The 12,982-nt window shown below is 42.3% G+C and overlaps 1 protein-coding gene across 1 annotated transcript in view; it reads right to left on the bottom strand.

Annotated features, from left to right (window-relative positions):
* Positions 1–206: 206 nt before the first annotated feature.
* Fstl1 (follistatin like 1) overlaps positions 207–12,982 on the bottom strand; it is a 54,701-nt gene continuing 41,925 nt past the window's right edge. Inside the window, exons 7-11 of the mRNA XM_005327634.5 lie at positions 11,336–11,454; positions 9,941–10,053; positions 9,525–9,635; positions 6,904–6,980; positions 207–2,850 (exon numbers count right to left, since the gene is read on the bottom strand). Coding sequence (XP_005327691.1) covers positions 2,806–2,850; positions 6,904–6,980; positions 9,525–9,635; positions 9,941–10,053; positions 11,336–11,454 — 465 coding nt within the window. The 3' untranslated portion in view covers positions 207–2,805. The remainder of the gene's footprint in view (positions 2,851–6,903; positions 6,981–9,524; positions 9,636–9,940; positions 10,054–11,335; positions 11,455–12,982) is intronic.

The raw sequence follows: 12,982 nt of genomic DNA, 5'->3' as shown, positions 1-12,982 counted from the left end.
TTCTGCATAATAGAAAATATCTGACCCTTGATTTTCTGAGTATGGCTTATTTCACTAAACACCCAAGATGCCTTTAGGACAGACTCTTTAGTACCTTTTTTAAAAAAGGCTCCTGAAACTCAAGTTTACTTTTATGAGGAAAGTGGTTATTGTTTGTTTGCACAATTTTATTTGGCCTTGACTGAAGGGAAGGAAACCAATAAAACTATTATTTTATTTATTTTTTATTTATCAATAGTAACCAAAAAAAAAAATCAGGAGTTACAAAAACAAGTTAAATGCAATATGGAAGCATACTAAATACAAATACATTTTCACAAACACACAGGCAACAAACCTGTTAATTGTTTCCTGAAGTTTGACTATTTAAATCATAGGCTAAAGGAAAGACATTCAGACTGGTTCACATGGGCTTATTAGCTGATGGAAGAGCCCTGCTTTCCCAAAACAGTGATAGTCCAGAGTCACGGCATGTGGGAAGGTTTCCATGGACACTGGATCTTAGCAGACACTGCTTATAAAACCACACACACACAGAAAGCCCAAAAAGCTTGCAGCTATGCCTTACATGCTTTCAGAGGGCTGAAAGAACTGAACCTGATTTGATCCTGCATGTTCGTTTCATGCAAAGCTCTATGTACTCCCCAAACTAGGCTATTTAGCAGCTTTTCCATGAATGGTCCTCAGATCATGTGATCTCATGATGCAGACAACAGCTGCCCTATTTACACAGAAGCAGCAGAACTCAAGAGGACTGTGGATTTGCTCTTGGGAATTCAATGTTGCAGGGTTGGGTAGAGTCTTGGATGGTAATCATTGTTCTAAATGTGACCAGTGAACAGACACTGTGGCTTCTTGCTTTAAACCAACTAGGACTCTTGCCCTCTCTCATTGTGTCCAAGAACTGGCAAAACTTCTTTTAATTAAGGCATGCTGCTGTAAGTTCTCCAAGGCACTTGGACAGGGAGCTGCATTTCAGACTGCACAAGGGTGTGGGGAGGTTCAAAGTATTTTTTAAATGGGATGGTACATGAAAGAATTTTTTTGAAGAATTAGAATCGAAGTGGAATTTTCCCCTTTCAAATAGAACAAGGAAAACTACTTAGAAGGAATTCTGGCAGACTTTCTCACAATTGCCTGTGCATACAAGCTACATAATATGTAATTTAATTTTTGCAAATGAATTCTTCAAATGTTTGACCCTTGTTATGACAAACACATCTAAAACAGGGTAATGAGCAGGTAGAATAATCCAAGGCCACAGACACAGGACTGACTGTGAACAACTGACTTCTCCCCAAGGTTCAGTTTGAAAATTCCATCTCTGTTTTTCACCCCCTCAAATGTCAAACCTTCTTTTGTTCTCTTCTCTAATGGGAAAGCTCTTTCTGACTCCAACAAGAGATTGCCCATGCCATGCACAGCTGAAGACAGAGGGGTGGTTCTTTCTCTTGCACTCTCCTCTTGGGCACACTTTCCCATGGAGGCCTGGCAAGGGTCATTCAGGCTGAGGTCCAACTTGGACATCTTATTTTTGGCTATCTGCCTCTTCTTGTTGATAAGGTTTATCACAAGAAGGAAAATCACAGGAACCTACCTGGATCTGGACTAATTACCAGAACCACAAAATCTGTCAGATCAAAAGGGTAATGCATTCTTATCAGCTCACTGAGGAAACTGAGGCCCAGTAACAGGAGATAGGGGCCATATCACTGTGCTAGCTAGTGGCAGATCAATGAGCATGTTGGAGGCACTGTAAGCTTCCAGTCTTTCAAACAGTGATTTGCCTGAACTTCTCAGAATAAATGAAAACAAATTAACTTTTTGGATCTTGAAAGCTTTATATGAAGACGCTTCATCCCCTGGCTTCTGTCTGAGGAAACTTCTGCCCCTTGTGGTACATAGCTGATCTGCTAGAAGCCAGAGGTGCTGACATTGTAGGGTATATCTACTCTAGTATGTGGTGGGGTGGGGGGGGGTCTGGGTTACAGAAGTTCCTGTACCAGGAAGAATCCCAAACTCCTTCCACCTCTGAAATGGTAGTACTGGAAAATAATTACAAAAGCTTAATATCTAGTCAAGAAAATAAAATATTATAAAATAACAACAATAATATAATGATAATAATTGAAGAATGAAGTCAACTTGCCAAAAAAAAAAAAAGTGTTTGACAGAGATATAGCACCTTTGGTAAAAAGTATTTAAAAAAATTTGGTTAAGTCTCTACGGGGCTTGAAGTATGCAAGTATCTGCATCATTTGGGCATACCCTCCCAGAAACTCCATCCAAGCCTGTGGGACACAGGTAACTAACAGGGTGGTTGTGTATCTAAAGGCAGTGGAGAAGCAGAGATGCTGGAGGTCTGTCATGCTGACAGTAGCAACAGCATGGGATGAAAGCAGAAAGAGTTCCTCTCCACTGTCCTCCTGCAGGGACGGCCTGCTCAGTCTTCTCTGGCACTGCGTGTCTCTCCCTGCAGTCTGCACACAGCTGTGGTGGACTCAGAAAGGCTTCAGATCTGGGTCTGCTCCCTCCCCACCCTGATGCAGTTTCTCTACTTGCCTCTAGCCCCAGAGCACAGTTTCTCTGGAAGTATTCCTAGAAATGAAGGCTATGGCCCTTCCCCTACTAGCCAGCCACCCCCACTTCCTTTATTGCAAAACAAATAAACAAAATAAAATTCATTGCTATATAAGCAAATACTGGTGATTTGGCGATTGTAGCAGACACTTGCATATACTGGACTCAGCACTGGAGTGGAAGAGAAGGTGCTGGGTTCCAGACACTGTGTCTCAGTGCCTCTTCTTAGATCTCTTTAGTGCTCACCTTCTTGGTCTTTTCAGCTGTTTCCTTTGAGATGTAAGAGAAAATAATCATCAGGGAAATATTAAAAAATCACTGGCATTTATCTGGGTCTCAAGACTTTATACAGCCGTCATTGACAGATGCATTCTTTTTTTAAAAAAATATTTTTTTTCTAAATTTTTAATTGTAGGTGGACACAATACCTTTATTTTATTTATTTATGTAGTCCTGAGGATTGAACCCAGTGCCCCACGCATGTGAGGCAAGCACTCTACCACTGAGCCACAACCCCAGCCCAACAGATACATTCTTTTTTTTTTTTAATGTTTTTAATTGTCAGTGGACCTTTACTTTATTTATTTATATGTGGTTCTGAGAATCGAACCCAGTGCCTCACACAGGCTAGGCAAGCACGATACCACTAAGCCACAACCTTAGCCCCCAACAGATACATTCTTATGCTGAATTTGAATTCTGGTAAGTAGGAGTTCTTTACTGAATTCAGAGCTGACTCCATCTGCACTCCTATGAAACAAGATCAGACCTTATTATTTCCATTTTACGGATAAATAAAAGAATATTGATATTCTGAATCCCACAAGTCCCAGAGAAGTGTTAAGAGCAACAACAGTTTCTGGAAGTAGACAATCTGAACTTGAATTCAACTGTGCTACTTTCTTGGTAACCTTGGGCATACTGTGAAACCTGTATCTTAATGTCTTCCAACAGTAAAATGAGAATAAGAAAGTACTGGCTTTTACAACACTGCCTCGCATTTTTCTCAAAGAAGATACACATAGTTAATGAGGACTTAAGAAGATGTCCAACACCACTAGTCATTAGGGAAATACAAATCAGAATCACAATCAGATACCACTTCACTTCCACTATTGAAGCTAAAATAAAAACAATAACAGCTATGTGTGGTGGTGCACATCTGTATCTACAGCTGCTCAGGAGGCTGAGACAGGAGGAGTACGAGTGTGAGACCAGCCTGGGCAATTTAGTAAGACCTTGTCTCAAAATAAAAGAAAAAGACTGGGGATATAGTTTAGTGGTAGAGAACTTGTCTGGTGTGTCCAAGGCCCTGAGTTTGATCCCTAGTAACAATAAAACAAAACAAAACAAAACAAACAAACAAAAAAACCCACAAAAAAACAACCAAATTAAACAAACAAGAAAAAAAACCCAAAATACTGACAAGGGTGTGAGGAAGTTAGGACACTGTTGATGAGAATGTACAGAGGTGTGGCCACTTTGGAAAATAGTCCTGAATATGGAGTTACCATATGACTCAACAATTGCACTTTCAGGTATATAAGAGAATTAAAAAAATATTATTATGGTTTGGATGTGAGTTGTTGGGTATCCCGATGATGGCAAATGCCTTCATTTATTTGATTGGGGAAGTCTCCAAAAGCAGGAGCCAAGAAAAAACCTCACATGTGAGACAATGCAAGACAGTTCAGAGGAAAGATGACTGGGTTGTAAGAGTCTTAACCCAATCAGTGAATTAATCCCCTGATAGGGATTCACTGAGTGGTGGGGTGTGGCTGGAGGCAGTGGAAATTAGGGCGTGGCTTTGGTGTATATATTTGTGTCTGGAAAGTGGAGTCTCTCTCTCTGCTTCTTGATCACCATGATGTGAGCTGCTTCCCTCTGCCACACATCCCGAGAAATGGAGCCAGCCTTCTAGAGAGTATGAACTTTGAAACTATGAGCCCTCAAATAAACTTTTCTCTTCTATAGTTGTTCTGATCAGATCCTTTTAATCATAGAAACGAAAAAACGGACTAAAACATACATGTTCATAAAAAAATTTGAAAACATACCAACACAAAAGCTTGTACAATTAATATTCACAGCAGCATCATTCATCAGGGCTCAAAATTAAAATGACTTAAACGTCCATCAATTGATGAATGGATATACAAAATGTGGTATATGTGCAATGGTATTCAGCCACAAAGAAGAATGAAGGACTGATTCATGCTGTAAGGATGAACTTTGAAAACACTATCCCAAGTTAAAGAATTAGACCCCCCACAAAATAAATAAATAAAAGACCAAATAGTGAATGATTTTATTTTTATGAAATATCTAGAATAGGCAAATCAAATCAAGTTAGAAAGTAGATTTGTGGTTGCCAAGGGCAGAGGGAGAATTCTTCCTAGAATTAGTGGTGGGAACTGAACAGAATAAATAAAACCCACTAAATTGCATATTTTTTAGCACTGAATTTTATGACATGTGAATTATACCTCAATTTAAAAAAATAATTAGAAAAAAACCATTGGCCACAGTGACTAGCCACAGTCAGTTTCCATTCCCAGCCCCTTGCTTCAACTGTTTTGGTGGAAACTGGCATGGCTTCTTACTGCCACACCAGCACCTCTGCCTGAGGGCTTTCTCTAGCTTTGGAAGTCTACACTGCCTGCATGTGCTATAGCCAGAAATGCCAGGGAATTAATGAACCCAAGTAGCCCTCAGCCAATGGCTGATGTGAGTTTTTGTAGAAATACTCCAGTTCCTCCCATCTCAGGCACAGTAACTCAGTTCCCAGAGTTCCCCAATAGGATTAAGTTCTGAGTGCCCCTGTAGTGCCTTGCCTGGATATTCTTCTTTTTATTATTATTATTTTGGTCTCCCTAAATTGTTCAGGCTGGCCTCAAACTTGCAGTCCAGCTGCCAAGTAGCAGGGATTATAGGTGAGCGTCTTCATGTCTAATCTGAATACACTCTTTATTGCTTCCTTCCTGAGTGCATTTCCCTACACTTCTGCTGTTTTATGGGATTGCCTCCCACATAAATGCTCTACTTGAGTCCTCGTCTCAGTGTCTGCTTCTGAAGAAATTCCCATAAGACAGAGAAAATTAAAAATGTTAGCTACTGTAATTCACTCCCCACCATCTGTTACTCCACTGTAACTTCTCCACACTAGATGAAAGAAATTCCTGTGAAGTTTTTCCTTCCCTTTTAATTGGTTGAACTCACTACTCACTCAAGACTTGTGAAATTAGGAAAAGCAAGACTAGAAGCTTCTGCTTAAACAATGGACAAGAGATTTTGACCCAATCGGTGATAATAATGTCAAAATGCACGTAAAGAATGATCAATAAGGGGCTGGGGTTGTGGCTCAGTGGTAGAGCGCTTGCCTCGCATGTGAGAGACCCTGGGTTTGATCTTCAGCACCACATAAAAATAAATAAACAAAATAAAGATATTGTGTCCATGTATTTTGAAAAAATATTAAAAAAGAATGATCAATAAATATGAACAATTACTACCAATAGTAATTTTTTTTAACTCATGTTAAACATTTCATCTCAGTGGTTTAGTAGCTTTTGTGACTGTGATATTCCTTAAAAACTCAAACGTCAGGGAGAAGGCTTCTATTATTAGATCTAGTCAACAGATAGATAATGCAAGGAGCAGTATCCTGTTAAGACTACACAGCACAGTGGTAGAAGGACAGGCCCAGGACCCAATATTGCCACAGTGCCTCAGTGGACCTCTACTCTGCTAAGAGCGCTTTCCTTAAAGAGGCTTTCAACACACTGACATATACTCTGAACAGAACTCTGATTTACTACCTTTTGAATCTCCAGGAAGGAGAATTTTTGTCAATCACAGGTTCTTCTCTGACCATATGGTATTGAACTTAGATCCTTTCTATTGAGGTATGAATCCACTCATTTCTCACTGAGTGTCTACTTCATACCAGGCCCAGTGCCAGATGTAAGGGCACAACGATGAGCAAGTTACGGAGCCTTCTCCAAGCGCAGTTCTCAAACTGGGTATGGGCACACCATGATAGGAAACACTAATACTGCTTCAGACCATGCTCACTTGCTAATAGCCACCTTGCCAATTCTTACTTATATAGTCACTCACCAAGTTGTAACTTACATCTGTTGGGTCTTGCTGGGCTCTTAGAGGACTTCATCAGTTTGATAATGCATGTGAAATGATATCATGCAGGATCTACTGTATTGAACAAAGTGTGTCTCCTTGGTCTCCTGGGGCAGTGGGCAGTGACTGAGAGAAGGGCCTGGAGGCAGCAGCAATACCTGAACCAACACAGTGGCCACCACTCACCTGGTGCTTTTGGAGCTCCTGGACATATCTGGTCACCTCCTCCTCTGTCTGGGTCTGGGTCCCCTTCTGATTCTTTCCTGCAAAAAGAACCAAAGCTCAGACATTGGCAGCTGTGGTAAGCCTGTGAGGAATTCACTAAGATCTTCCTTATGGGTTCTCAACTCATCGACCATTTAACCTATGGAGGGAGAGTAGATTGCTCACATTTCTCTTGAGTATGAAGCCATGCAGGGTCTCATACAACTGACATCTCCAAGGTAACACACTACAAACAAGAAATCTACCAACTATTCTCTGGCCTCTGTTCCCAGCATCTTTCAACTGATGGCACATCATGCCAGGGGCTGGCCTAGCAGAAAAGCTATGTCAAGAACCTGGGTCCTGGCTCAGGAAATTCCTCAAAATGCCCTGATGAACACTTACATATACCATTGCTGGATGAGGGAGAGCTCATTGGTAGAGCACTTACCTAGTACAAGCAAGACCCCACATTTGCTTTTGATCCCTAGCACCACAAAAGGAAAAAAAAAAAAAGCCTAGCTTTCATCTTCAGAGATTCAAATTTAATTTATGTAAGGTTGGGCCTTTGCATCAGTATTTTTTTAAAGAGGCTCTTGTGGTGTGCAGACAGGGTTATAAACACTACATTTAGTAATGTTTCCCAATTTTGTGTAGGAACAAACAAAACAAAACAAACAAAAAAACTTCACAGGTTCCCAAGCTCTTCTTTTTACAGATTCTAATTCAGTACATTTGGGATGGGACTCAGGAATCTCTGGGTATCAATCACAATGTTTACCATCAGGAAACACCAGGCAGTGGCATTGACCTGCCCCTCCCAGCAGTTTCACTTGGCCCTAGCTTCACGGGTCTACAACATCTTGATGTCCCTGCTTGCTTTCCCTTTGGGATTTGTGACCTAAGACCAGTTTGCTAACTTTCAGGCACTACCCCAGAAATGCCTCTGAATACTGCCTCTATAATTTCCTCTTAGATCCAGGGCCTCCATATCAAGATATGCTAAGATCCTTGGGGTACCACCATTGGGATTGCTCTTTAGTTTCTGTTGTGCTGGGGAGTGAACATGTGCTGGGCCTCAAACACGCTAGGCAAAAGCCCTACCACGGATTTATACTCCCAATCCCTGAATTATATTTTTATATCCAAACACAGATCTGAATTGGGCCTTCCTGGGAGGGAGAACAAGCAGTCTAGAGCTGTGTGCCTATGGAAATAAGCAAATGATGGAGGGAATGATTTGAATTTTATCTGATACATGTGATGGGGCTTATCCAGACAATGATGCTTAGGGTTCTATAAACCAGCTGCATGCTGACTCTTGCATCTTAGAAATGGAAGACTAACTTTCAAAATCCAGAATGAAAGCAGTTATGTACTGAAGGTGTTGGGGGAAGTCACGCAAAGGGTGCTTCCTGGTTGAGGCAGGCCTAGCTGCTGTTTTAAGATGTTCTCTGCTGGCTTTAGTAGCTACTGTGTGTGTATTCTGGCTATTGCAGCTTGATCTTGACTTCCAGCAACTTCTAGAAATTGCTAATATCTGTACTCTCCCTGCTCTCTGATCCTACCTAGAATTAGGCTGGTATCTTGCCCACAGTGAAAATGGACTTGGTCCTGGGTAGTGGTAGGCTAGTGATCCCATGGACAGCGTGAGCCTCTGTTTATTATACTGTTGGTGCTCCTCAGCTCCTCGTCCAGGAGAAGCTCTTCCTAGCTCCTTGGGCTCCTCCTCCCAGTCACCATTTTACCTAATCTTCCTGATACAATTTTAGGTACCAGTCCACTTCTTCTTGCCTCAGCTAACTTTTTAAAATATAATTTTAGGTTCACGTGTAACTTTTGGGTCTGGTTCCAACTGACCTTTCCTACTCAAACTTAAGGTGATTCAATTCCATTCCAGACCTGGCTTCAACACCCTTCTCTGCCTTGCCTCCAAACTGAATAGTCCCCAGTTCTTTGCTAGGGCTTGATTTCTGCCATCACTGTAGCCCAAGACTGTGATGGGACCCTATTGGTTCTAACACATCCTTTACTCTCTTCTCTGTCCCCCTAATTTTTTCTGACATCTTTATCTCCCCATCCCTCCCTGCCCATGTCTCAACTACTTCAACATTATTTCAAAAAAAAATTTTATTAGATTACCTAATTCTATAGTTCAATGAGGGTCTACAGATATTTTCATTCCCCACCCCCCCGCCCGCTAGGTATTTGCAATTCTAGGAGTTAAAATGAGGAGTTATTTTAACTTCCAATCACCTCAGTCTTTTATATATAGTATTCCCTAAAGTGTCACAAGGATTAAGTGCTTAGAAGAATGCCTGGCACCTAGTCCTAAATTGGTGTTTGCTTTCATTATGATCATTCCAGCTCATATCAACATTCACATGTGGCCTTGGTCTCAGTCATCACTTGTTTGAAGGCTCAGCTGTGATTTTCAAACTTAATGCATCTGGGCCAAGTACTTCACCTATAGTGCTGCCCCTGGGAGCTCTGACATTACAAGTCTGGGTCTGTTACTCGCTGCTTGGGCTCCTTGTTCCCAGTCACTGTCCTCTTTCCCATGCCCCCAGCTGCTCCTTATTTCTGCCAGGGGCACAGCTCACCATCACAGGTCATGGCTGTGCAGACCCAGTTCCCACAGGCACAGACACAGCGGTTACAATCCACCTCGGTCTCGGCTCCATCTGCATACCTTTCATCCTCCAAGGCGCACTCTGTTGGACCAGAAATAAGACAATAGTTTGGTTGTGAAGGTTCTTGCGGTAGTCTGCACCTTGCCCTTTTCCCTGACAAGGCCTGCCTGTCCCTCAGAGGCACCATGGCTGAGCAGACACCCTCACTCAACAGAGACCCTTTTGGACCTTTACAGCACCATGGAGATGATGGGCTGGGGCCCAGACTAGAACTGTGGAAAGGGATTTTCTCAGCCAACTCTAGGGAATTCCACCGACCCTCTCTATCTTGGCTCCCACTAAATGCCTCCATGCCTAGTAGCTCTCAATTTCTATGTTAGGCATACTCTTCTCAGGAGGGTTGAAAGATGGGTTGAGGCATTTGAGGAACTCTTGGAAGCTGAGTTTCCAGTCGGCATTTTCATCGGACAGTTCAATGAGCGCGTCGACACAGAGTCCTCTGCAACAAAACACAGGAGAAACACATCAGCAAGGCTTCAGCCTCACACCCAAGACAGCGAAGAACCAGACTCACACACAACTGGGGCCTCCAGGAGGTCAGGGAGAGGAGTGTTCATTGACCAGTTTTCTTTCTACACTGACCTGTCTCAAAACACCACCCAGACCCTGACTCCTATAAGCACCTAACCTTCAGTTTATTAAACTGGATGCCGGATCACTCAAACCTGTTCTAATGTTCTCCCAAGATGACTCAAGTTTTGTGAATGGTTCTGTCCACTTTGATTGATGTTTTCCCTACCTGCACACCCTCCACCAGCAACTGCCTTCCCACTGGTGTGACTGTCAAGTCAATCAGACCAAAAAAATAAAAAACAGAAGAGATGACAGATGATGTGAGAAGAATATGGGATTTGAAAGAATATGGCATACAAGCAAGAATCACACTACCACCATTCTAGAAATAGATCTTTCAGAAGACTTTTATAGAACTGCAGTTCATTCACATCACCCCTGGCTTGGATTTGAGCACTGACTTAATTTACTACCCAAATGGTCTTGAGCTAGTTATTCAACGTTTCTGAACCTGGTTTCTCACCTAAAAAGGAAAGACAACTCTCTTGCTGGGATGTTTTTAAGTTTCAAACATTGAAACTGTAAAACCTTATCTGACTTCAAAATATGAAGGATTTGCAGATTCTATACCTTAAGGTCATAGACTACTTTTAGGAAGAATCCTTTTAGAAGATGGGCTTTGCACTTCTTTTGAACACAAGAGAGGAGCTTTTACTATTTTTAATTCTTACTGATGTACTGGAACCGCATTAGAAGTTTCGTGGAGATTGATTTTTCTTAATATTTATTTTAGGATAATACCAGAAAATGAGAGGGATATACATTTATAACAGTTAGAGCGATCATGTGAAACAGCACTGACTGTCTAATCAGCAGTGAAGCTATTTTAGACTGAATCAATGTAATTCCTTCAAAAAATTAACCAATATAGTATCACCTAAATCATTCAGAAACAACTGTGCTCTGATGAGACCTTGATAATTTAAAATTCCAGTCTTTTTTCCTTGTAAGTTCTGGCCTAAAACTAACTATTTGATCAAATATCAACATATCTGATCAGTATATTAGTTCTTAATATATTAGTTCATAAAGTTCACAGAGTAGAACAGGAGAGAGTTCCTATTTTTTCTTCATGTTGTCATGGGTGGCTCTTTCCAGGTAGGAAGGGGCTCGAGTCCCCTCTTGTAGGCAGTGTTGCTTCATCTCACCTGAGCAGCTTGTTGTTCTCCTGGTCTGCATAGGTGGTGATGTTAATGGCAGTTTCATTCTGCTCCACAAATTTCAGGAACTCACTGGAGTCCAGGCGAGAGTCACCATTATCAAAATTCTAGAAGGGTATGAAGAGATTTTTTCAGGATTGTAGAGCCCCAATCCCATCGTTGCCTCTCCAGGACTGACCCATCTCAGATTCATGTCATTCTTGACATCTTTCAGTCCTGTCCTGGCCTGGTCCCGAAGAGCTATGGCAATAAAGGCTGGATCACTGTATACCCAGAGAAGGAAGCAAGTGACAGACCTGGATAAAAGCTACCAGGAGGCCTTTCACTCCAGACCCTCCTCAGGAAAGCAGACTGGACAGAAGTCCTAAGCTGCCCCCAAAGCCTGGGGTGCCTGAGTGTGCTCTGTGCCAGCCCTAACACTACCTACCCTGCAGACATTCTCAACTTGGGGACAGACCAGCCACCACACCACATTCTCAAACCTGGATGCACACAAAACAGCAGGGTGTGAAATCCCATGTGATGAATCAGCAGCTGTGAAACCTCAGTGCTTTTATCTCACTACTCTGGAGCAGCAATGCAAGTAACCCTCCAAGTTCCCTTGGGAATCACACAACTCTGTCTTGCTGTATGATTCTAGCCTCCCTGCCATGATCTCAGGGTCTAACTTTCATATTCATACCTATAACTGACCACAGCAGTGATAAGTCAGGGCAAATCAGTAAGCTGCAGGCAGGGGTGGTGCAAAGACCCCAATCCCTGAGAGCCCACTGCAGATGTGTGCACAGATCCAGAGACTAGACTACGCAGGCTGTCCAGACCACCCAGATGACATCCCATGAGTGCAAGGGGAGGGTGTAGTGAGCTCAGGCATTGTCCCTTCATGTTAAAATGCTAAACTGAGACCTCAGACATCTGGGACCATTCAAGAGGCCCAGGCCATAGCTGCATGAAGGAGTCTATTTCAAGGTTCTGATCAAATTCCACAATGGATGCTGCTGCTCTTCTAACTAGTTCCAATGTCATTTCCTTCCTAACTCTCAAATTCTTTCCCTGGGCTGCCTCATACTGCTACCCTGGGAAATAATCAGCATCCCATGTTACTTTCAAGGTGGCTCCTCAGATGGTGCAAGGAACTCTGGAAGGAAAGTTTGTCCAGGTTTCCAGGCAGAAGGGACAAATGTAGCTACTGACTGTCTGTATGAATGCCATGTGCCACATGTGCACCACTCTAAAGTTATAAATCAATCCATGGCATGTGCGATGACAGGTGTATATAAAACAACTATGAGGCCCTTGCTTAAACCTCGTTATCACTCTTGTCCTGATTTCCAGGAGCAGATCTCAGATACTCTTATTCACTATATGGTCTCCCTGAGAAAATTTCCCTGCAGTTCACCTGTGAGGTCTTGATTAACTAAGGGAGCATAATTAAATAAGCTTGGCCAGGAATATTCTTAAGAGCAAAGGACTTTCTGGAGTCCGAATGTTGCATGTGCTGGGTAGTCAGAGAATATGTCTAGGAGGGGAAGAATCCCACACTGGCTGCACACTCACTATCAGAGGGACCCAGTGGACACCTTGAACCTGGCAACTGTAGGCCAGAGGCTCTCGAAAGGCAGTGCTGTATACACA

Source organism: Ictidomys tridecemlineatus, chromosome 3, assembly GCF_052094955.1.
Source record: "Ictidomys tridecemlineatus isolate mIctTri1 chromosome 3, mIctTri1.hap1, whole genome shotgun sequence".
Lineage (NCBI taxonomy): Eukaryota > Metazoa > Chordata > Mammalia > Rodentia > Sciuridae > Ictidomys > Ictidomys tridecemlineatus.
The sequence above is the reverse complement of the archived record's forward strand: the minus strand, read 5'-3'. Positions and strand labels throughout refer to the sequence as shown.